The following is a 26,005-nucleotide window of genomic DNA, read 5'->3' as shown; positions in this document are numbered from 1 at the left end:
TTCATTTATTCGAACACATTTAAAACACCACCATCAATATAAATATTTTTTCTCATATTTATTTATTTTTAATAATATAAATAGAAAATATAGAACAAAAACGAATTTCGATCATTTCAGATATTAGTTTTATTTACATTAAAAACAAAAATACTTCTCAAATTAGAAACATCACATCACTTATCAATACTAAACAATTTTTTTTAAATACAACTTTGATGAAAAACATTTAAGTTTAAAGTTCAAACAAATTTTACTTCAAATTAGTGTTTATTCCCTTTAAAATTTAAAATTTAAAATTTAGTATCTATTACTTTTTTTTCACATAAAATAAATTTATCAAAAAAAACAAAACTTACTCTTTTTTTATAATAAAAACAAACCTTACTCGAGAAGAAGAAGAAAAGGCTTGTTTAAACTTTCTAGATTTCCATGACATAGTCATGATTTGGCGATAAGTTCGTGAACATTACTTTTTCCTTAGACCTTAACGCAGAGAAACACACCTCCATCAAAATATTTGAATCCAACGGTGGAGAATTACCCACGTGTCGGTTCATCCCCTTTGATCCAAATTTTCTTGCAAATTCTATTTTCCTTTTCTATCAAATTTTCATTTTCGTTATAAACTCTTTACCCTGTCACACCAGAAAGAAACCCTAGTTTTCTCGCGGTTAAAAAAAAAAGAAATTATATTCATTTTTAATTTTCAATTTCAGAGGATTCAGTTAGGGTTTCAAATCGGCGACCATGGAATTCGGAAACCCTAATCTTTGAATTGGGGCTTTTGATCTCTGCGATGTGTGGAATGAATCGGGTATTGCGTATGTGTAAGGTATGTATTCAATTTTGAATTTTGATGGGGGGTTGTGGTTTGATTTGATATAGAAGTACATTGCATGGGGGTTGTTGGGTATGATCAATTTGGTTTTTTGTTTTTTTTTTGTGAGGTGTTGTTTTGTGAATTTGTTTTTGCCGGTTTGGTTTTTCAGATCTGAGGAGAATGCATGTTGTGTTATGTGTGATGGAATGTGTGAAATGTGAAAATTTGGGTGGGAATATGTATGATGGAATGTAAAAATTGGGTGAATTTTGGTTGGGGGGTTTGTTTTGTTGATTTTGTTCATGGAAGGTAGAGAAGATAACTCCAATGGTGCTGCAATTCCTAAGAAATCGAGATCTCTTGATATTAAAAGTTTGTATAAATCGAAATTGACAGAAGAGGGTTCGAAGAAAAACTCGAAGAGGAAGAGTAGTAGTGCTCCCGGGGGCAGTGATGAGACTAGGAGTAAGAGAAAGAAGGCTAAAAAAGAAGTGGTTTTGAGTAGTTTAGAAAATGGTGATGGTAGTGGGAAGAAGGTTGCCGATGAAGTATGTGAAAAAGGGTCGGGTTCTGGTGGGGGGGATGATTTGGGTGGACTGAAATTGGGAGTGAGTGAAGTGTTTAATAGCAGTAGTGGGCTTAATGGAGTTTTGCTTGGTGTTTCTAGTGATGTTTGTATTCCTAAACGTAAAAGGACTTTAGTGGGGCGGAAGAAATCCAATCTTGGTCAATCATTGAATCTGGTAGGGCATCCTAGTATTAGAGTTGGCGATGATGATCTGGTGCCTAAGATAGGTAGTGATGATTTGGGTAGGGAAGTTCAATCTTCAAAGAGTAATTTGAAGAAACATTTTGATGAATTTAAGGAAAATAGGAATAGTGATTCAAATTCAATTTCAGTTCAGCATGTCACGGAGAATGGGGATCATGCCCCTAATTCTGTTGTAAATAGTGGTCTTTCTTCTTTAAAAAAGGCAAAAAAGAAGGATAGGAAGCGGAAGAGTCTGGCTTCAGATAAACCTAGTGTTTCGAAGGAGGCTGAGCCTTTGATTGATAGCTGTACAATATCTGTTGATTTGCAGGATGAGGATGAGGAAAACCTTGAAGAGAATGCAGCCAGAATGCTTTCTTCAAGGTTTGATCCAAGCTGTACTGGGTTTTCTTCTAGTAGCAAGTCTTCTCCCCGGCCATCAGCAAATGGTTTGTCCTTTTTTCTATCTTCTAGTCAAAACATTGTTAACCGTGGCTCAAAGTCTCGGTCAGGTTCAGAATCAGCTTCAGTTGATACTGCTGGCAGACATTTGAGACCAAGGAAGCAAGACAAAGATAAAGAAAAATCCAGGAAGAGGCGCCATTTTTATGAAATTTTGCCTGGTGATGTAGATGCATATTGGGTACTGAACCGTAGAATTAAAGTATTTTGGCCTTTGGACCAGAGTTGGTATTATGGTCTTGTCAATGAGTATGACGAGGCACAAAGGCTTCACCATATCAAATATGATGACCGAGATGAGGAATGGATTAATCTCCATACTGAGAGGTTCAAACTCTTGTTACTTCGTAATGAAGTTCCTGGACGTGCAAAAGGGAGAAGGGATTTGACAAAACGTAGAAGGCCTGATCAGCAAAATGGAAGCAAGTCCGAGAAAGAAAGGCAAAGAAAAGAAGTAATTACGAAGGATGATAGTTGTGGTGGGAGCTCTATGGACTCAGAGCCTATAATTTCATGGTTGGCTCGATCTTCTCATCGGCTTAAATCTTCTTCTTTTCATGGCATTAAGAAACAGAAAACTTCGGTGACACATCCAAGTCCAACCTCATCATTGTTATACGATGAACCTGTTTCAGGAAAGGGAAATGCAACTAAGAGTTCATCTAGGGATGCTTCAAATAATTTTTCTTGTGGTTCTATATCACAAGAAAAGGTAAGTGATAATTTGAGGGAGAAGTCCTCATTGCAAAGTGCCACTCAAATTAAAGATTCCAAACTGCCTGCTGTATATTTTAGAAAGCGGTATCGAAGGCCAGCTGGAATGTTGCCTCCTGCGCCCAGAGCGAAACACATCATTGTAAGTACACCTTGTTCTATTTCCTTTGATCATGTGGTTGGTGGGATTCAGAATGTAAAACAACCAAGGGGCAGAAGGTTTGAGGGGCCACTGTGGTTCAATTACAATGAGGGAGTGTCAAAAATGTTTTGGAACATGGAGTCAGCATCATTCAAATTTCACTTGAATTTTCCTATACGGTTGATACTAAATGAAGCTTTTCAATCCGAAAATCTGTGGCTGCTCTATGCTGTTTTACTGCTTCGGTATGGTACAATTGTGACCAAGTGGCCAAGAGTTTGTTTGGAGATGCTGTTTGTTGATAATGTAGCGGGTTTGAGATTTCTATTATTTGAAGGTTGCTTAAAGATGGCTGCAACCTTTGTCTTTTTTGTCCTTAGGGTTTTCCACCAACCTGCTCCCCTAGGGAACTATGACCTGCACTTGCAGCTTCCATTTACATCCATTGGGTTCAAGTTTTCCAGTCTTCACGCTATCAAGCAGCCACTTGTGTTTGCACTCTACAATTTCTCCAGATTGAAGAGTTCACATTGGGTGTATTTGGATTCCAAGCTGAAGAGACACTGCCTACTCAGTAAGCAGCTCCATCTATCTGAATGCACATATGATAACATCCAGGCACTTCAGCATGGATCAAATGAGTTCACCACAGCTTCCATCAGCCGGCCCTCGTCAGTCAAGGTACTTTTTCTGTTCCCCTTTCTATATTTCCTGATTGGTATTTCCACATCAGCTCTTTTAAAACATTACTTGCCACATTTAATACTTTTTTGCTATTTTCATTATTGTACATCATGTCCAAGCTTTTAAGAATCGCTGCAAATTAGCTTATGTTAGGATTTGTTGAGTCAATTTGTGCAACTTCTGTATGACAGGTCATGAGGAAGAGGAGTAGGCCAGGGATTAACATCATGGGTCTTTCCAAAGTGTCCTCTCAAGTTAATACTCATCAATCTTCTGATTCTGGCAAGAGGAAGCTTCCTCCATTTGCTCTTTCATTTGCTGCTGCACCTACCTTTTTCCTCTGTTTGCATCTTAAGTTGCTGATGGAGCAGTCAACAGCTCATGTAGGCCTTTGTAATCAGGAAACAACAGATGGTCAGGAAGATTCTGGTTTGGTCACTGATGACTATTCTAACATTGATGATTGCTCTAACAGGAGTTCAGAAATTATTCTGCAGAAAGATACGACGACTTTGTCAAATGATGCTACAGGTGATGGATGGTCCTGTCCTGGGTTAGATCCTTTAATGGATCCCTCTGCTTGTGGTGATCAAGCAGTCTCTCAAAATGACCAGAGTATTGGTCTTCAAGGTACTGGAACTTCTATTTCCCATGGTTCTGAGGGGCTTGGTAATACACGCTCACGAGAGTCACAATCCCATCATTCAGCCCCAAAGCTAGGATCTTTACCTTCAAATTCTTTAATACACCAGGATAAGGTGGATGGAGGTTCTCATTCTTTTAATGGTGATCTCCGTGTCCAGATTCCTTCAGTTGATGAATTTGAGAAGCCTAATAATGCTCAACAGTCTCCTGATTTGTCTTGGAATGTAAATGGAAGTGTTATTCCAAGCTCCAATCGAACTGCTCCAAGAAGTTCTTACCGGAGCCGGAATAGTTCGATGTCATTGGGATTCCAGTCACATCTGTGGTCTGATGGCAAGCCTGACTCTCTTTACAATGATTTTAGCAGCGGACCTAAAAAGCCACGTACACAAGTGTCATATTCAGTGCCTTTTGCAGGGTATGAGTTAAGTTCAAGGCACAGAGGCCATAATCAGAAAGGGCTTCCTAACAAACGAATTAGAAAGGCTAGTGAGAAGAAGTCATCAGATGTTACTAGGGCCCCTGAAAAGAATTTTGAATGCTTATCTTGTGATGCAAATGTGTTGATTACAGCTGGTGATAAAGGGTGGAGAGAATATGGGTCCCATGTTGTATTAGAGCTGTTTGATCATAATGAGTGGAAACTCTCCGTGAAAGTTTTAGGAGTTACAAGGTATTCCTACAAAGCACTTCAGTTTATACAGCTTGGATCAACAAATCGTTATACACATGCAATGATGTGGAAAGGAGATAAGGATTGGATCTTGGAATTTCCTGACAGGAGTCAGTGGGCTCTATTCAAGGAGATGCATGAGGAATGCTACAACCGGAACCTGCGTGCTGCTTCAGTTAAAAACATACCTATTCCTGGTGTTCACTTGATAGAAGAAAATGATGATAACGGGTCTGAGGTAACTTTTGTTCGGAGCTCTATGTATTTTCAACAGGTTGAAACAGATTTTGAGATGGCTCTGAATCCATCCCGGGTTCTGTATGACATGGATAGCGAGGATGAGCAATGGTTTTCGAACATTCAAAATTCTGATAAGTACAACAGTGACTTGAATGGGATCACGGAGGAGATGTTTGAGAAGACAATGGACCTGTTTGAAAAGGCTGCATATGCTAAGATGCGTGATCAGTTTACACCACATGAAATAGAGGAACTCACGTTTCACGTTGGGCCTTTGGGTTTAGTCAAGATCATTTACGACCATTGGCTCCAGAGAAGGCAGAAGAAGGGAATGGCTTTAATACGACACTTTCAGGTACAGTTCAATTACTCTTGTTCACTTTATGATGTTTTTATGAATGTCTTGAAATGATAGACTAGCTTTGCTGAGACACTTGAAAAGTAGGATGAGAGAATGGGGTGGGAAGAGAGATATAAGAACAGTAGCTATAGGAAAGCTCTCCAATTTCTCTAAGTTTTTAGGAGAATTCCTACATTACACACTAAGAAGTCAATAACATTAGGGATACAAAAGGTGGAGCAAATAATGGTTCAGAAACTTGGTATTTTATTCCACTTATTTATTAAACCCTACAATACTTCCAAAAAATTACACTGCCAATGAATCTTGAAGAACTGAAATCTCCTACTATAGCATTCTTAATAATAGTAGACAGAAAATGGACTGAGAAAGCTGTACTAACCACTGCTCCCTAAAAATGCCAAATTAAAAGATATGTTGTTGTGCTCATTATTGTATGGTAGGTTTCGGTTTCGGTTTCGGTTTCGGTTTTGTAGCCAGTTGGCTTGATATGGTGGTTGGTGGTAACTTCTTTATCCTAGGATGTTTTCATGGGTTATATGTTAAACTAACAGAGTTGATTCAAGTGGTTCATCATTAGTTAACTTAGATGATTCATTTCATTTGCTATAGTATAACAAGTGGGTGTAATATTGTGTTCAATTGGCTGAAAGCATGATGACTATACAATTTACCTTGCTTTTTTCTGGGGATGACCGGTACGTGTATGCTCCATTATTGTTTGCCTGAAAATTTCATGTGCTTTTCAGATGCCTATGTGGGAACGATATCAACAGCAACTGAAGGAGTGGGAAGTAGCCGTGACTAAGAATAACATTGCTTCTAATGGATGCCTGGACAAGGGTGCAACTTTGGAGAAGCCAGCCATGTTTGCTTTCTGTCTGAAACCAAGAGGTTTGGAATCACAGAACAAGGGATTAAAACATCGATCTCAAAAGAAAATATCAGTCTCTGGGCATACAAACAGATTTCGATATCATGATGGTTTCCAAACTAATGGTAAGAGTTTATTTCATTGGTTATAATTACACTTTGAAAAAAATTCAAAAACTTTCTCCTTACATCTATTTGTTGCGACTCCAGGAAGAAGACCAAATGGCTCAGCATTTTCTGATGAAAGGTATCCAGGCCATAGTTATGATTCTTTGGATGATTCTCCAGTGCCTCTGACATCACCAAGAGTATTCTCCCAACGGGATACTGCCAGCATGAAATATTATTCTATGAGCAATGATGTATACTACAGAAATCATATGCAGAAAATTAACAGGAGCAAGTCCAAGAAACTTGGGTCATTTACGCACAATAATGATTCACATACACCAGCTTCTTACAGCCAGAGACTGCCATCGTCGTCAGCTAAAAGAAATGGGGTTAGAACAAACGTGGTCAAATATGAGTTACCAGGTCACAGGAAGTACGTACCAGATAGCCCTCAGAAGCAGTGGATTGAACAACTGAATGGTTCAGACCTAGAGGAGTTTAGACGGCGTGACTTAGTAAATGCTGCTCAGCGTGCACGCAAAATAGCTAAGTTAAAGAGAGAGAGGGCTAAAAAATTGCATTCTAGAGCAGATGTAGCAATTCACAGGGCCATGGTTGCTCTTATGATTGCTGAAGCAAAGAAGGCTTCCGAGGAAGAGGTTGGTGAAGGTAATAAGAACCAATAGCCGAGGCTCTGATAACTTCAATAATTGTTCGTCTGAAAACGGGGCTGCGGCAAGGAGATTTTGTTGCTGCGAAGTTCATCTCCTTGGCGTAGTCTACCTGAACCTTTTTTTTTTCCAGCTTGAGATCTGCTTTTGTTCAGATTTACTGTTGCATTGATCTCATGGTATAGGTCTTTTGAATTTTTGGCTACCTATATTTGTACAGATTCCCCCCCTCCCCAATTTGGCGTTTGTGCCCTCTTTCCTGCTCCCTACCCTTTTCAGTTTCAAATATTCAACATGAAAATAGAAATTGGCCAAATAATACAACAACAGTTTGAACGGAAATTTAGTTCTGTTTCTTTGAAAGTTTTTTGGTGAATGGTAAACTATAGTGCCTATGTCAAAGTTAATTACCCCTGTTTGGCGGAAAATCACAAGGTTTGTTTGATTTAAGACTCTACTTACTTGGTTGTTGTTAAAACTTTTTGAAACTGAAATCAAGTGGAGTCTTATATAACGAAGTGGTTTTGGTACACATTCAATACATCCTCCTCCTCATATTTGATTCAGCGATACTTATATATCACATAGAACATATGAAGTTCTTCATTTTCACCAGTTAACTTTAATTCTATATTTCCGTCATTTTGTATTATAAAGTAAAAATATTTAATATAAGTAAATTGTGTATGACATTGTTGTCTTTTGCTAAATTTATAGTAGAAGCCATTCGCTTCTAAAGACCGTCTCTAACCCTCTATTTAATTTTCTCTCAACTCTCACAATTAGACTAGTTCTCTCTCGACCACTCTATCACCCGTCGTACTAAGTAGATAATTTTCATGGTCGACTTTTTATGCGCAAAAAATGTTGTTTAAAAAAATGTTTTGATAAACTAAAACTAAAAGTTTTGTGTATATAAAAATGTGTAAGAACATTAGATAGGTTAGAGTCCGGTTCAAACCTTCAATGATGTCTCTTTTAACATTTAGTGTGCGTGTCAATTTCACATGAGATTCTTTAAAATTGCAAAATGAGTAAATAAAAAAACCAAATCATCAAAGATCCCTAAATTTTTTCCTTTGCAGGTACTATATTCTGCCTCAATCATTAGAGTTACATATATTCTCAAACACAAGAAAATTAATGTTAGTATATTCGCATAAATATAAAATATGAATATTTAGTAGAATAGATTCATAACATCACACTCTTTATACTGATTTTCACATGAACTAACCTTGTAGTTGAAATTTCTTCAATGCTCTCTGTTATGCAGCTGAAAGCAAGAGGAACTACTCTGAAAAAAAGAAGAGAATTATCTAATTGATTAATAGTATAGGAACAAAAAATAAAGGATTTGAAAATTAGAAGAGGAAGTCAAACCTGTAAGATTTTGCCAAAGCAAAATTCAAAATAAAATGGCTTTTAGGGTTTCATGAGCTGATGGCATTGGAGAAAATGAGGAAGCCCTTCACATAAGATGGATACCATTTCAAAACCAAAATTTTGCAAGATGGAAGAAATTGATGAAGGGTGTAACTGTAGGTTTAGTGTCAATTCAAAATCAAATATAATATATCACAAGAATTTTAGAAAAATGAATAATTCGAATAGGCGGGATACATGTTTTTGGTAGAAAACAATTGTATTCAAACTAAGCGGCGCAAAGATTTATTACCTACACTAAATGGTGTAAAGAAGAGCGAAAGGATTTGACGATAAATAATAAAACTAATCGCGCAAAGATTTATGAACTATCCTAAATCATAAACCCTAGATTCACAAAAATTTATGAATTACACTAAACGGTGTGAAGAAGAGCGAAACAAAATTTGACGATAATGTAATAAAATTAATCGTACGCAGATAATTGTATGAAGAAAATGAATCAAAATGAAAAAGTAATAATTATATAATAGTGATTGATTTTTGTATAAATTTTTCTCATAACATTCAACACCTTTTTATATAATGAGATATGCTATTACGACACCACAATTATACACTGTATCCTTTACAATGTATTGTATGTGTTTCTTTTTATTTTAAAGGTAACACAAATTCTAAAGCACATAAATATAATTAAAAAAAAATTAAAAAGTAGATACTCTTCGTTCTCAAATATAAGAGAAAAAAATGTATTTATTGGTCCCAAAATATAAGAGAAAAAAATATATTTTATTTTTTTCAAGGTAAAATGAAGTGCAAATTGCATTTAATTTATCCTCTCTCTCATCTTTTCTATAACCAACAATTAATTATAATTGTTTTTACATCTTCCTGAGCAATTTTTTAAAAAAAAACCACATGTCAAATTATTTTGCTTATTACTTTTCTTAATAATTGTGTTTTTTAATATTTTTTTCTTATATTTTGGGACGAAGAGAGTAATTTCGTATAAATGTATGGTGTATGTGTCAAAGATTGGTGTCACCATATCATTTATCTTATATAATATCACAAAATTTTTAGAAAATAATATTTCGAAATTGATGAAGGGTGTAAATATAGGTTTAGTGCCCTAAATTCAAAATCAAATATAATATCACAAGATTTTTAAAAACAAATATTTTGAATGGGCTGAATGCATTATTTTAGTAGAAAACAATTGTATTCAAACTAAGCGGCACAAAGATTTATAAGCTACGAGATTTATGAGCTACGCTAAACGTTGCAAAGAAAAGCGAAACAAAATTTGACGACAATATAATAAAAGTAACCATACATAGATAGTTGTTCAAAGATTTACGAATTATGCTAAACGGTAAGAAGAAGAGCGAAATAAAATTTGACGATAATGTAATAAAACTAATCATAAGTTTATAAAGAAAAAGATTGAAGATGAAAAAGTAATTATTGTATAATATATTAATTTTGTATACTTTTTTTGATAATATTCAACAACCTTCACACCGATCGAGGCTTCAACATGTCATATATGTGCGAAGTCACAAATATTGTACTTTTTTCAAGTATAATTGACACCCACCGTGGGACCTCGGTAAAACTAACCCATGCCATGTCAAATTTCTCCACATAATCTTTATTCTCTTTAACCACTGTGTCATAATAATGGGTACGAGACATACATTTAGCTCTTGTGGCGAAGACGTGTCAACTAGGATTCAAGAAACCGTTTTATTAATGGGACTTGGACATTCTAGGGCCTTTTCCTCTTGCTCTAAGGCAATTAAAGTTTTTTCTTACAAGCCACAGTTATTTCACCAAGTGGATCAAAGCAGAAGCAATGTACATGATGATGACAAACATGGTCAGGAGTTTTTATTGGAAATGACTAATTTGTAGATTCCAGTATCCCAAAGTGCATCATCTCAAATAATAGGAACAATTTTGCTAGTTCCAGAATGGTCAAGTTCTGCAAACATTTGAAAATATAAACCAAATTCATCTTGGTGGAGCATCCCTAATCCAACAGATAAGTTTAATATGCCAATAAAATCATCCTGTCCGAATTCAAGAGGAAGCTCGATGAAGAGAAAGGATTGTGGCTTGAAAATTGCATGAAGTACTATGATTATATCACACAACACCACACTCATCCACCAAAGAGACATCATTTAAGATGATGTATGGCTCTGAAACCATGCTACTTGTTGAGATTAACACACAAAACTAGCGATATGAACATTTTAGTGAGAAAGCTAAAAGTACACCCACATTGTTTTTCTCATCTTCTTAAAATAACATGAATCCCCTTGCTCCAATTTTTCATTTACGTTTGATAGCTTGTATAAATTCATTTCTCACAATGTTTTCTCCTTACAAAAAATGAGGCATGTCTTAGATGTGACATCGATTTGCAAAGAAAATGAGGCATGCCATATATATGACATCGATCTACAAAGAAAATGGGGCATGCCTTAGATGTGACATCGATTTGCAAAGAAAATGAGGCATGTCATAGATGTGACATTGATCTACTTGATAAAATGTAAAGATGACACACATCCATGAGTTTGCAGCAAAGTAAAGAGACATAAGAAAGGAAAATTCAAGAGTCGTACCAAGATAAACGGGAGAGGGATACCTGATATTCAAAGAAGTACTAGCACCTTCCAAGATTGGAAGACTATCTCCCAATTAGGAGGGCTCTTACAGGGTACGGGATTCACTTATTCGTTGGAAGAACTCAATGGAAATGGCAACTCCAGGTCTAGGAACTAAGTAAATTTGAGTAAATATTATAGTTGATTATAAAATTTTGAAATTCAGTAAAGGAGAAAGAAAAATTCATTTTTTTAATTATCAGAGGGCTCCGCATCATAGTTTAAAATTGTATTCTTGGTTCGTCAATATTAATGAAAATGATTAGGTGACACTCTTATCCCCTACAAGGGAAAGGTTTTTAACGATGTGTCCTACTTACCAAATCGCCCTATCCTGATCCAAGTATGATGCATTTAAATAGCGCCCATAGTGGAATCATTACGCCTATAATGGCATCATTACACCCATAATGGCTTTATTGCATCCATAGTGGTATCATTGCATCTATAATAGTATCATTGAACCCATAGTGGTATTATTACACCTATAGTGGCATCATTACACCTTCCAGGGTAGCATCACACCCTCTGATATTAAGCCCAAAGCGACAATGTCATTTATGAGCCCAACCAAGGTGAATCAAGGAAAACCTTGGGAGTCCTTGTTCATATTTATCTGACAAACGTCAATATTCCACTCTCTAAACGCGCCTAACCTCTAGGAATAAAAGTCATTTATGAACTTGACCAAAATATGATTGCTTGTAGGTGCGATTTATTTTACAACAAATGACACTTTTATGAGAATAAATCATGAAATAACTGAATAAAATAAAAAAAATCCATTAATAAAGCCCTAAAAAGGGCAAGAATACGCGATCCATTCAAAGGGAGGAATAAATAGTACAACCATTAAAATGAGGAATACATAATAGTCTGTCTCTCACGAAGGGGTCATTAGAAACACATTAAAAAAAGGCAATGGCAAAAATCACACTAATTAAATTTCTAACGCAGGAGGGTCGATCTCACCGTCCAAAATGGACTTAGTTTTCGTTTCTGGAAGAGGCACCATCTTAAGGTTATCCATCCATCCTTAGAGAAAAACTCATTGTTAACACCCTCGTCTACCTCATCCACTAACTTTTTATCTTGGATGGTCTTGAATAACCCGATCTAATCAAGGTTGAGGGCAAGTATAAGAATAGGACTTGTGTCTTTGACTTCTCAAAGGACTAGTCAGAGGAAACAAATATCCTCCATGGCGACTCATTAAGGTTATCTTCTAGCAAATTCACCACAGAGGCGTGATCTACGACCGCCTCCTTCAGACTTTTAAGTTTGGCTTCCGACCGAGACAACACGTCACCCTATTTGTGGAAGGCCTTCTCCATTTTATTTTTATATTCTTGAATTTTTTCTTATCTTTTCATTCATTGGGTTCAAAAAAGTTTGGTTCAAATTTGAAACAAATTCATCAAACGTCACCTTGCCCAACACGACGCTTCTCATCATACAGGTCCCTAACATTTGAAGAAGTTAATTATGACCCATATTTATGACCCTTTTAACATATTTAGGGGAATCAAAGCTATAATATATAAGGCTCTATTGTCAAAGTGATTTCCTTCGAAAGAGAGGTCTCGTTGGTCAATAGGGATGTTGTAGGGGAGATACAATAAGAGGAGCATACCGTTCCACCTTTGGTAATATTTTTCCTCTCTAAATCTATTGCAGAAACCTCATCCAAGTTGATTGGGGGGTTTTCCTAAGTTAACCTTGCGTTTCTTGGCTTTAGGTGAAGGCGGAGACAGATGCACAACAGAAATAGGCGTAGCTGGAATGATTTGAATAAATCTTTTGTGATTTTACCTAAAACATCAGAACTAGAAGAAATACATATCCCCATCTATTGGGATTTGGTTTTAATTAAAACTACATGCACAAACTCTTCAACAATAGAGGTTTCACTTATTGAAAATCCTATATACTTTACTAGATGAAGAATACCCAAGAAAGAGTTCCTAATAAACTTTAGCATCGAACTTACCTACCTTGTCTTTATCATTGTTTAGAATAAAGAATTTGCTACCGAAAATATAAAAAATAAGAAATATTTAGCATTCTACCTTTAAGTAACTCATAAGGAGTCTTCTATAGGATTGGTCTAATGACCACCTTGTTTAAGACATGGCATGCAATGTTTGACTATATCCACTCAAAAGTAATGAGGTAGACCTGTCTCACTTATCATAGTCCGTGTTAATTACTCTAAAACACAAGTTTTACACTCTATAACACCATTCTGTTATGAACTGCACGAACATGAAAAGTTAAGGGATATTATTTTTGTTGCAACATTTTTAAAAATGATAATTAAAAAATTCACCACCATGGCCGCTTCTTAAAGATGTTATTTTAAATTTTAGTTGGTTTTGGACAAGCTAGGAGAATCTAACAATTTTTTTAAAAGTTTCTTTCTTATGGGCTAATAATAGAATTCAACAAAACCTAGTGTAATCGTCTACCATCCCAAAGTCATAGTAATTGTCTCCTAGACTTTTAGTCCTTGAGGGGCCAAAGAGATATAGCTTGAAAAACTCAAGAGGTCTAGTTGTGGAAACACAATTTTTTTGGTTTAAAAGACACTCTTGTTTGCTTTCTTATTTGGCATGCACCACATAATTTCTCTTTTAAAAATTTTATTTTAGGTAAACTAGTTACTAGATTCTTGGCTGCTATCTTATTAGTCAAATCAAAATGAACATGGCTCAAACATATATGCCATAGCCAAGAGTCTTCACTCCAATGAGTAAATATTTGGTACCATTATTTGATACATCATTTAGGTTCAACATATAGACATAATCAAATCCATAACTCTTAAACTCTATTTCCTTATCATCTTTATGTTCAATAAGACAACTTAAGGTATCAAACATTTAGAATACCCTTTGTTGAGTGATTGACTAATTCTTAGGAGGGTGCGTTTAATCTCTTTAACTGAAAAACACCATCTGTGATGATTGTGGAGGGATTTCCCACAATACCTTCACCTAAAATTTTACCTCAATTGTTATTTTCATAAGTGGCATAGCCATGATCTTTATGAAAAAAGTAAATAAACATCGACGTGCCTCCAACCTCCCTTTATATGCCTTGAACAACCATTATTCAGGAATCACATCCTATTTGCTGCTGTGAGACATTCCTACTTGAAGATCAACAAGGTAATTTAGGTACCCAACTTGAGTTGGATCCTTAAGGGTTAGTACTTAAACCTTTAGGCATCCATGTCATGAGATCACTAGAAACATTTACGTTCATAATGTGACCTAAAGGTCTAATATGACCCTTTTACCTACAATAATAAAAAATTACCTTAGGATAATTATTCTATCTACTCTTCCTAGTGAAATAGGCATATTTCCTATAAGTTTTTTCTAAAACTTTTCCTTTCATCACTTGAACTAATAGAAATAATACTAGGTGGTTTGAAGATATGTGTTATTTGTCCTTTTAAATTGTCAATTTCAAGTTTTAAACTACGACAAGTATCACACTCAAGTATATCTATCCTTTCTTCTAAAGTATTAAAGATACGCAATTGGTCATTAATAAGAAGTGCATGTTCCTCTTTCAAGGATTCTAAATCACTTTTAAGATTTAATATTTCTCTTTCAAGTTTTAAAATCTTTTTCTTTTGGGAGGATATTTTTTTATAAATAATTTAAGGCCTCACTATGCTTTTCATGAAAAGGGTTAGATAACTGATTGTAAGAAAGAAAAAAATATGATTCAAAATAACTTACCTATACATTCTCTTCCTTGTGATGCACCATCAAACAAATATTTGCTATTTGATCTTCATCAGAACTTGGGTTGGAAGAGGAAAAATCTTCATCTTTATCCCAAGCAATATAGGCTTTACGAACTTTGACTTTATGACCCTTCTTCTTATATAACACTTGCTCGCTTTTGCACTTAGTTAAACTTGGATAATCATTTTTGTATTGTCCAGGCTTACAATATTCTTAACAAGTTATTTTCCTTTATTCCTAGTTTTATCTTCCCATTTTATTGGTGGGTTAAATTTCATTAACTTTACTAAATTGTTATCAGAATGCTTCAGACTATTTCTCTTTATGTATTTTTTGTAGCGTCTGAAAACATACCTATCTCTTCTTCTTCTTCTTCTTCTTCTTCTTCTTCTTCTTCTTCTTCTTCTTCTTCTTCTTCTTCTTCTTCTTCTTCTTCTTCTTCTTCTTCTTCTTCTTCTTCTTCTTCTTCTTCTTCTTCTTCTTCTTCTTCTTCTTCTTCTTCTTCTTCTTCTTCTTCTTCTTCTTCTTCTTCTTCTTCTTCTTCTTCTTCTTCTTCTTCTTCTTCTTCTTCTTCTTCTTTCGAAGAATATTTAGCAACACTCTCTTCATCTTCCTCTATCTTGGTCTTGGAAGTCGATGCCTTCAAGGAGATGCTTATCTTTTTCTCTTTAACCTTTTCTTTCCTTTTTACATTTGCTTCACTAGCTTCGAGTCTTTTGAACTCATGTTCATGCTCGGTTAGCTTTATAAAAAAAGTATATATGTCGAGTGATTAAAGATCATTGGATTCGTTTATAGTAGTCACATTTAATTTTGATTCCATGCACACATATCTTAATATTTTGTTAGCACATTCCTGGTTAGATAAAGTCTTTCCCAAATTTTCTGACTTGTTAATCATGTGAGAAAACCTCATATGCATGGAAGCCATTGTTTCATCGGGTTTCATATGCAAGAGCCCATACCTCTCTATCAAAATGTTAATTTTAGTTTTCTTGACGTCTTCAATTCCCTCGTTGAGAACTTGAAGAATATCCCACACTGTCTTAGCTGTTTGACAATGTAAAATTAAGAAATACGCATTAGCGCTCTAGGCAAAAACTAATATATTTATTACTTTCAAACCATAAGAGGTTTTCTTAAATAATCATAAGTCAAGTATTTGTAGGGGTGAGGATGGGGGTTTATTAATCGAAATTCCATCGAAGATACTTTTTGGGACAAAAGGATCGTCCTTGATAGCAACCCAAAGTATTTTATCTATACTAACATCAAGTGTACACACATGCATTCATTTCAATATGCATAATTTTCTCCTTTGAATATGGGAGCTCTATTATATTATCATTTTAGATTGTTCTCACCCATATCACAACTTTTGAAGCGCAAGACCCCAATAAAAAAACTTCAAAAAGTTTTCCAAAATCTAAGTTTAAAAGTGCGCGAGAGAAGAAGTGTAAAAGAGTTTTAAAAATAATTACGCGATTGAATTGATGTATATATGAATTCAATTATAACAAGATGATAATGAATCAACTAATCAATAATATGATAATTAACGCAATTTGATCCAAACAAAAACGTTCAAATATAATTTAATTAATTGATACACAATCTAGAACTAGATCTAAGACACAATTAAGCTTAAACATTAAATTGCTATAAGAAATAAAACCTAATCACATGCAAACTAGGAAGTGATTAAAATCTAAAAACATGTACCAATCGTTAGTTGGTCCAGTGGTGATTGGCGCTGGACTTGGTAGGGAGAACCACGGTTCGATCCCCCGCAACTGCGATCGGGAGGGGGCTTGACCCACTTGATGCCAGAGCTGTTCCCCCGAACCGGACTAAACCGGTGGTTATAAACCAAAAAAAAAAAAAAAAAAAAAAAATCTAAAAACATGTAAATTCTATGTAGAAATTAAAAGAGATAAGGGATAGAGAAAATGTACACCGCAATTTATAGTGATTTTGGCATTGTCATCACTAACACCTAGTCCAGTATCCAATGGCAGTATCCAATGACAAGCCATTAGAAATTCTTAAGTCTCCCACTAATATAATATCAAAAAGTGTCTTTTGATATAATAGATAATCACATACAAACTAAAATCTTAAAGGCAACTGTTAAGTAACACAAATCTGAATTTTGAACTCCTTTTGTTGCACACAACTCATTAGGCAGCAAATCCTTCAAGATAATCTTGAATCAAACCACATTCTCAAAATCAAAGCACTCCAATATTTCGTCTGCAACGATCTTCCCTCAACTCTACTGAAATTTCATTGTCCGAGTCTTTGAACCTGTTGAAGGAGATAGAAACTCTAAATTTTAAAATTACATTAGAAAGTAGAAACTAACGACACTTATTATGAAAAAAATTAAAGGTAGTGCACCGTCAGTGTAAAATAGTTTTACACCATCATCTAATAGAATTTCATCATTCAACCATGTCATGTAAATATTTTAAAAATAAAGACCTAATTTGACAGAATACACACGCCTCATTAGTTGTCAGTGTAAAATCTTTTATACTATTGGTGCATATTTTTTTCTCTATTTTGAAACAAATAAATGTTACAAATATGACATTTATTTTGTAACGGATGAAACCTATTTAATATATGCTTAATTATAACTTTGGCTCCCCCTATTTTTTTTTTCCGATTTCGATCCCCCATTTTTAAAATTACGATTTTGGTCCTTCTTTTGAGTTTTCTGTTGAAAAAGTGAAAAAAATAGACTAATTTTGCAGGAAAAAACAGAATAGGGGGACGAAAATTGCACAGAAAACTTAAAAATTAGACTAAAATAATAATTTTTAAAATAGAGAAATCAAAATAAAAAAAAGACAAAATAGGAGGAATAAAGTTGCAATTAAGCTTTTTACATGGTCTTTTTAAAAAAAATTGAGATTCTTTATTGTTAATAAATTATCAGAAATATTTTTATTATTCAGTGAATTTTCAGTTGTCATTTAAACAGAGAACTTGTATAAAGTAGTTGAATGACCAAAAAAGGTAAATAAAATCGTGTGGTACCTTAATTACCGGCAACTTCCTCTCCTTAAAAAAAAACAACAACAACAAAACTGTCTTGTTTGGACAAATCTTTGTCCCAAATTTGTCAAACCTCTGTGATTCTACCACTTCTATCATTGTCCATAACAATCATAACATGTTTCTCTTTGCACATCATTAACATTTTATTGTTATATATCATCCCTCACATTGAAATTGAAAATTTTGTAATGAAGGTTGCTTGTTGATAGAGGAATCAATTTGAAGATGAGTCCTTCAAAGAAAGAAGAAGAAAGAGTTGAAAGAATAATTAGAGGTCTCTTAAAACTTCCTGAAAATAGAAGATGCATCAATTGCAATGCCTTGGTATAATATTAATTCATTCCTTACAAATTCTTTTATTATTTAAAAAATTCATAACACGACTTTACAATAACTGCGCTTGTGCATTTCGTACATGTTTGAATTTACAGAGAAATTAGCACAATCACGATGAACCATCGTGATTTTGACAGAAGTGATATGTTATATATTACAAAATCACGATGTGATCGTGGTTTTGCAACAATTTTGTATGACATTGTTTTTGACATTGATTGATTTTATGAATTAGGGACCACAATATGCATGTACAACATTCTCAACATTTGTATGCACAAATTGCAGTGGACTACAGTAAGAAAACAAATCTTTTTAGGGTTATTTTCTTTCTTATCATTGTTCATATTCATTTGTATGTTTTTACTTACTAAGTTATATGAAATTACAGTCGAGAGTTCACGCATCGAGTAAAATCGGTATCGATGGCAAAATTCACTCCCGATGAAGTCACTGCTCTTCAAGCCGGTGGCAATGAGGTGAGCATTATTATCATGCTTTTTATTTTATTTTATTTTATCAATCTACTAGATTTTAATTTGGTAATAAATGTTCGACTTCGATTTATACGCAGAGAGCGAAGCAGATTTATTTCAAAGGATGGGATCCTATGCGACATTCGTATCCCGATTCCAAGTAACTTTTTCTTCTTAAAATTGCGGTCACGTCTCAATCCTTGATATTGCATAAATTTGTGACGTGACATTGCAGTCACGTCACATCGTATAAGTCATATACTTAACTCGCGACCACATATGATCTAATTCGAATCTCTTCTTTCAGTAATATGCACAGACTTCGAGATTTTATCAAGCATGTCTATGTGGACCGAAAATATACCGGTGAAATAAGTCAAGAAACTCTTCCCAGGATTAAAATGGTAACTTTTATATACATATTTACGCGTATTATCTTATTTAAGGATCAAAACTCTCTCGGTGTATGTTTTCTTCGTTCGCAAGATTCAAACCTAATACCTTACTTAAGAGGAACCAAACTCTATGACTGAAAATTTGTTCATTTTGTTGTTTATTTGAATACAGAATGACAAGGAGGAGTCCTATGTGAGTAAGAAAAATAGTTCGTTTCGTTTAGAGTTGGTAAGTCCTAGGTCAAGTCCCGGAGCAAGAAACAGTCCAAGTGAAAGAAACGAGGGCGCGAATTTAAGATATGTATACGATGAAAGCAGAAGTCCTAAATACGTACGAAAGTATTCAAGATATGGAGGATTAAGCAAAAGTCCTATGAAATTTGAGGTAGTTGATGATAGGTTTCGGGACGAAGATTATAGAACCCACAGGCAATCAAATCTAGAATCAAAGATAGGACAACTTTCATTTGATGGTCGTAAGAATGTGGACAGATCCCAAGCACCAGTACCAAGATCTTCGGGTGAAATCACAACGAAGAATGATTCATCTTTACAAGTAAATGAACTTTCTTAATTTTGTGATGCATTTCTTTTATGATACATATTGCAATTTTCTGTAGTATAGTATCAACGCCTCATGTTAAAGGCATGTCTCGTGTCTGACATGCGTCTGTATTGCCACTAACACATGTGGTTACGTTCAATTATTTTATTTTCCCAACGTTGATAGATTTGAACTAAATCTTTGATGTTTTTAATTGTAAAAGGCAACAACTTCTGGCGGAGAAGGTTCTATTGAGAAAAAACCGTCGGAGCAAATAAGTAATAAACCAAGAAGCTTCAATGATTTGAGTATGAAGTCTCTAGCTTCTGAAACTGCTATTGTCGCTGTACAAGAAACACCGAGTATGACACAGTCTCAAGCTTCTGAAACTGCTATTGTCGCTGTACAAGAAACACCGAGTATGACCCAGGAAAGTGAAAGTAATTGGGCCTCATTCGAAACATCTACTGAGGAAAATGTTCCTAAAACTCCAAACACAAACACCGTTACATCTCGCACAACAGAACCAACACCTAAAGCGGAACCAACACCTAAAGCAAACACTTCAAGTCCTTTAGACCTTTTACTTTTCGAATTATCAGGTCCTTTTGTTGCAACCACTAGTGACAATGTTCCAACAACTTCGACAGTAGAAAACGCCTCTACATTGGATTTTCCATCTACTTCAACATGTTCTGAGATGGCACAACCTTGTAACGAAGCTCCTCCACCGCAACCCGAGCTAGATGAAACAGAAAACCCCGTTGAAGTTTCACATGGAGATAAACCACAGATAGAAGATCCCATTGAAGTTTCACATGCACATGAACCCCCAAGCATGCATGATTATCCTTCTGTTTCTGTTGGTTGGAGTTCAGCAACACAACCTATAAAATCGCCAAACAGTGTAGTTTCAAATAACGAGGTGAGACATACAACATGAAAATTTTACGTTTGTTCGGATTGGTTTATTTGATCTTATTTCCTGACATAAAAAAACAATCTAGAACATGTCCATAAGCTTTTTTCAGATTATTTTCGTAAGTTCTCTAAGATAACTTATGGAATAAGTTAAGTTTATACGATAATGTTTTAATTTTATCTTATCGGTTACTATAGAAATGGCTTATATGAAAGCACTTATATAGTAAGCCCATATACTATACATGCTTAATTAAGCTGTTTATCTTTCATTTCTTCTTATCTTCTTAGATAATTACTTATCTTGTACTATTATTTGATTACATGTATGCAGCCATCATTTTCTCCTAATACGCATGATTCATCACGCGCATTTGATGAACTATCTTCTCGTACCACCTCAAATCCTACTCAAAACACCAATCCTGATGTCCCCTCCCAGTCCGGTATAGTAAAAACCAAGTCTAGTGGAAGAATGGAACTTCCAGAGGTAATATAAGTATCCATTTTTCATAACATTTTTTTTTTGTTTTCAATAGAGAAAAATCTTAATGCCTAAGAAAAATCTCTGCAGGACCTTTTTACAGCAAGCTTTTTATCTGGTCCCGCACCACAAGCAGGTTGGAAGAATGTTCAACATCATGTCATGGGATATGGAAATAATATGCAGTATCATCCTAATGCAGTGGTACACTATGCATATCCTTATCAAGTTTAGTTCATATATACCGTCAAAGAAAAAATTTGACTTCATATATAGAGTCTGTATAAAACTTTTTACATTGACAGTACGTTCAAAATTGTTTTTCTTGATTTTGATATCTATGTTGATAAGATGATATGATGTTTCTCTTACAGCCTCCCTCAGGACTTCCCGTTGCACCAAAATACATGAACCCTTTTGAAGCAACCGAAGGGAGAAGTAAACTGCAAGGATCATCGGTATGTTATACTATAGTCCGTCTGCAGTATTATAATCATACATTCATACTCGTGTTCTTTGAGTTTGCATCCTAAATTTGGTTGTAATTTTCTATTTATAGTCTGCTACTCAAGCATCAATGCATGGTGTGCTACCAGATGTATCACATAGAACAGGACTAATGCATGCTACAAGTCTCGGTTCTTTAGACACAATGATGCCTTATTCTGCAAGTTATGCATCACCGGTTACCGGTATTTTCATTGTTATCTTCCGTTACCTTTGAAGAATTTTTGTTTATTTTCTTCTTCAAGTTTATTATTATTCACGATTCAATAATCTCAGGTGTGTGCTTTGATCAAGTTAACAATGAAGAGCAACTTATTAGGTAAGAAATGATACTCACTCATGTTTGTGGCCCATTCTATCTCCCTAGGACCAGTTATGCTATCAAATGGCCTGCCTATGTTTTGTTGAAGATGTTAACCCTATTCTAATTATAATTTCGTTGTAATATTTTGTAGATCACAAGGATTCGATACCTTCAATGGCGGCATAACTCGTTATGCATCTCTAGATAGCATTCAACAATCGTATGGAGGATATGGAACGCATGGAACTCCGAATTCTTTTTCCAATACAGGAGGAAATCCATTTGGATAGCTTAAACAATCGGCGGTTTCTCAATCCACCCCTCTTAAACACAGGAGGTTTACCAAAAACACGTTTCAGATAATGTATTTTGACAGATTTAAACATACGGATTGAGGAAGTGTCTAAACAATTCAGCATACAACTATAACCTTCTTTGATAATCAATATGATCCATCGAAGATCAAGTTGAGTTAGCTCGCTTTCTCATGTAAATGTGAAAGACATGTTATTGATATATATATTTACTTGTACATGTGTAAAAAATGTTACAATGAAATGATTAAATGTAATTATATGTAAAGTGTCCTAATTTTTGTTACATAGTATGCAACAAAAATCGAGATTGAATAACCATATTTTAAATTTGATATTTTAGTTTTTCTAAGAAATTTCAAAATCTATTCTGAAATTTAGGTTATTCAATCTCATCCAGCAACCATCAACATGCTAATTATGTGAATGAAATCGGTGAGTGCAGATAATTCAAATTCATCTATAGTGACTATAATTTTTATTGTTCGCTTTAAATTTTGTAGTAAACACTTCATTGAATTAAGAAATGTGAGTGTTATTTATAAATTACTTTTAGTTCGATTCTCAGATGCGAGAATTTTTATTATACTTGGAACAAAAATATTGTGAATGGTAATATAAAGTGAAAGTGGAGTAAAGGAATGTCAACTAGGTAATAGTAATGCATTCTTTGATGGAACATATAGCAATAGACTTTAGACTCAAAAGTGTTTGAAATATTTTAACCATTTTCAACTTCTTACCCTTTGGGTAACAAATAGAGGGAAAGTTTTTGATTTAAAAACTTCTAATGCTTGGGAATGAAAGAATGATTAGAGGAAAAAACCATGTGATATTTTTTTTAGGATTCTTACTTTTTATCCTATGACAGTGGATGAACAGAACTCTAGAGTAATCTAACTTAGTGAAAGATAATCTATGAGTATAATAATTTTAAAACTTCATCTTCATATGTGCACATAAAGAAAATAACACTATTAATAATGATGAATCTTTTTGGTTTTGATACGATTTTCAAAAGTTGGAATGGCATAACATAATGCTCCATTTATGTAGGTAGTTGCAAACCTTATTCGAGCATTCTATTAGTCTTCAAATTTTATTCGAAGTAGTGACCAAATTAGCTCAAAAGGGAAAATTATTCTTTTTGTTGGTTCAATTTTCATTTCCAATGAAGGGAGTAGTAGGGTTGTTTATGTTAGGCTTCGGTCAGAAAATCAAACCGAATTGTAATAAAATGTCACTTAAACTATCGTCGAACCAAACCAAAATTATCGGTTTGATATACCGGTTCGGAATTCCAAACCATACCAACCAAATCGTTAAAAGACAATTTTTTTTTTCAAATTGAACTATTTGTTAAAGAACTGAATCATTATATTTTTTTTCCTATAATTCTAATTCAAAGTTTTAACTTTTCATTTTCAATTTCGGTTTTGATTTGGTTTATTTGCCATTTGATTCAATTTTAAAACTGTTTGTACATTACATGTTCATCCAAATAAATGAACATAGAGTTTCTATGTAAATAAAGCAAGTATGGAACTTCTTTTATACCATTACTTGATCATTACATACACAACAATGCATGCAATTCGCAATTTTAGTTGCAACATAGTACCACAATTTAAAACTACACTAAATAACGAACAATATTAAACTAGCTATAGTTAGATATTCTGACGAGAATTTGAATTGTGTTCAATCACAAATCTTACAGATTCACGAAATAAACACATTGATAACTCTTGAATCAAGATCAGGAAGTTCAGATTTTAATTTTGATATTTTACTATTAAAAAAATATCAAAATCTTCTTGCTTTCTCTACCGTATGATCTTGATCCAGCGAACACGTTAATCACATGAATACGTGAATTTATGTCTCTAACAAATCCAAATCTCTTTTATGAACCTATACTATGGTTTATCTTTTGTCCAATTCCTTAGCTTAAGAAGCAAATACACAACCATTCCAACCAAAAATCCAAGAGCAGCACTTGATCCAACCAATGAAACAGCAGTACAAACAAGTGCCACAAATGAATCTTCTTTACTATTCATATCTCTAGCACACATAGCAAGTTCAATCCCAGCAAACAAAAGCAACACACCCAATATCCCAACAGGAAACATCTTCAATATGTGTGCCAATGATGTTCCTAACACCAATCCCAATACCAATTTGACAACACCAAGAAGTGCCACACACCCTCCACTCCTTCCACCAAATTTATACTGCCCTGCTAATCCACCAGCACCATGGCAACATGGCATAGCACCAAACCAACAACCAACCGAATTCATCAACCCAACTGTCACTGAAATTGAAGTGACCGAAAAGTCCTTTTCAGGAAACAAATCCTTTGACAGCTTGCAAACAGCTATCACAGAGTTCAAGATTGTCAAAGGTAGTTGAGGAACTGTACCTTTCACAAAACCTTTCTTCCATGCATGTTTACTGAACTTCACCACTTCTATTGAAGAGGGTCCAAATTTGATTTCATGAACCACATTTGGCTTTTTCATGAATGCCAAAATAACACCTAAAACAAAGATTATAAAAGCAGAAGGAAGTGAAAAAACAACTTTCCTCACTCTACTAGTCCTCTTTTTTTCTCCACTTTCTTCACCATTACAACACCTATGATGATTTTCACTTTCACCATCACCAGCACCATTCACAATGACAATAAAACAAACACAAACAATGGCTAAAACCAACCCATCTAAACCAAACCAAGGTCTTGGACCCAAAGCTTTAGACTTTGGAAGGTCTTGCACTTTTCTAACATATTTAACAGCTGTTAAAGCAAATGATAAACCTTGTGCTAGTTGAATTCCCCTCACAACAGATAAAGGAATAAACTTGTACACCAGTTGCATCAACCCGGTGGCACCCAATAAAAAAACCGCGACACTAGTCAAGATTCCAGACGCCATGATCTCCGGTACACCGAAGGTGGTATCCGATAAAGCCTCCGCGGCAATGGATTTCATGGGCTGGACCGGCATAGGGACCCCATATATGACACCAGTGAGAATGTTGTATACACCTATCAAATTAAAAACCACAGATAAAAATGTCAGTATCGTGTCTGATATCTGTATATCGTGTCTGCCGTGTATGTGTTTGTGTAAGTCCATATAGTGACAAAATAATTGTTACTTAAGGAGATAAGTGATTTAGAAAAACTAGAATATGTACCTGTGAAGATTAATGTGGTGCCAAGGTTGAGGTTCTTTGATAGAGTCAAAGAAAGAACTATAGGTATATAGGTGCCAAGGTCACCCATGGCACCATTAAGTTCACCCCATTTTGAGTGTAAAACCAAGTTGGTTTTCACTTTCTGAATGATCATGTTTGCTGAGAAATTTTTTGTTGGATTGGTTATGGTGGTTTGAGAGTTTGATATGGGAATTGAAGGAGGGTTTTGGTTTGCCATGGAAAGTTTTTGGTTGGTTTAGGACTCATAATGTGAAGTGTGTGTGATACAAGATTTTATAGCTATAGCAACGGTATGAGTTTGACACAAAAAAGCAAAATTACTTTTTATTCTCCACTTTCCCATTCTTTTATTCTTTATATGATTCTATTACTATTTTTCTTGAATAAACATTCAATTTAATTTTCAAACTATAGTTTTTTCTCCTAGTTGATAACCTTATAATACATATTTT

At 34.6% G+C, this 26,005-nt stretch overlaps 3 protein-coding genes across 3 annotated transcripts; 2 read left to right on the top strand and 1 right to left on the bottom strand.

The window, feature by feature from the left end:
• Nucleotides 1-477: 477 nt before the first annotated feature.
• LOC131596237 (uncharacterized) lies at nucleotides 478-7,492 on the top strand. Its single transcript, XM_058868838.1, has 5 exons — nucleotides 478-835; nucleotides 993-3,573; nucleotides 3,768-5,489; nucleotides 6,245-6,494; nucleotides 6,579-7,492. Exons 2-5 carry the CDS (start codon nucleotides 1,126-1,128, stop codon nucleotides 7,163-7,165), a joined length of 5,007 nt encoding a protein of 1,668 aa, XP_058724821.1. The 5' UTR covers nucleotides 478-835; nucleotides 993-1,125; the 3' UTR covers nucleotides 7,166-7,492.
• A 10,606-nt stretch (nucleotides 7,493-18,098) lies between these two features.
• LOC131600455 (probable ADP-ribosylation factor GTPase-activating protein AGD14) lies at nucleotides 18,099-22,499 on the top strand. The gene is made up of 13 exons (XM_058872616.1): nucleotides 18,099-18,368; nucleotides 18,616-18,677; nucleotides 18,772-18,859; nucleotides 18,955-19,016; nucleotides 19,164-19,260; nucleotides 19,424-19,807; nucleotides 20,019-20,720; nucleotides 21,051-21,206; nucleotides 21,291-21,404; nucleotides 21,575-21,658; nucleotides 21,760-21,892; nucleotides 21,984-22,026; nucleotides 22,163-22,499. Exons 1-13 carry the CDS (start codon nucleotides 18,270-18,272, stop codon nucleotides 22,299-22,301), a joined length of 2,163 nt encoding a protein of 720 aa, XP_058728599.1. The 5' UTR covers nucleotides 18,099-18,269; the 3' UTR covers nucleotides 22,302-22,499.
• A 1,440-nt stretch (nucleotides 22,500-23,939) lies between these two features.
• Nucleotides 23,940-25,874, bottom strand: LOC131600454 (molybdate transporter 1-like). The gene is made up of 2 exons (XM_058872615.1): nucleotides 25,533-25,874; nucleotides 23,940-25,380 (listed from the first exon to the last, which is right to left on the bottom strand). Exons 1-2 carry the CDS (start codon nucleotides 25,768-25,770, stop codon nucleotides 24,245-24,247), a joined length of 1,374 nt encoding a protein of 457 aa, XP_058728598.1. The 5' UTR covers nucleotides 25,771-25,874; the 3' UTR covers nucleotides 23,940-24,244.
• Nucleotides 25,875-26,005: the final 131 nt, after the last annotated feature.

The sequence above is a fragment of the Vicia villosa genome, linkage group LG4 (genome assembly GCF_029867415.1).
Source record: "Vicia villosa cultivar HV-30 ecotype Madison, WI linkage group LG4, Vvil1.0, whole genome shotgun sequence".
In the NCBI taxonomy this organism is placed as follows: Eukaryota; Viridiplantae; Streptophyta; class Magnoliopsida; order Fabales; family Fabaceae; genus Vicia; species Vicia villosa.
Note: the sequence above shows the minus strand (reverse complement) of the source record. Positions and strands in the feature narration are given on the sequence as shown.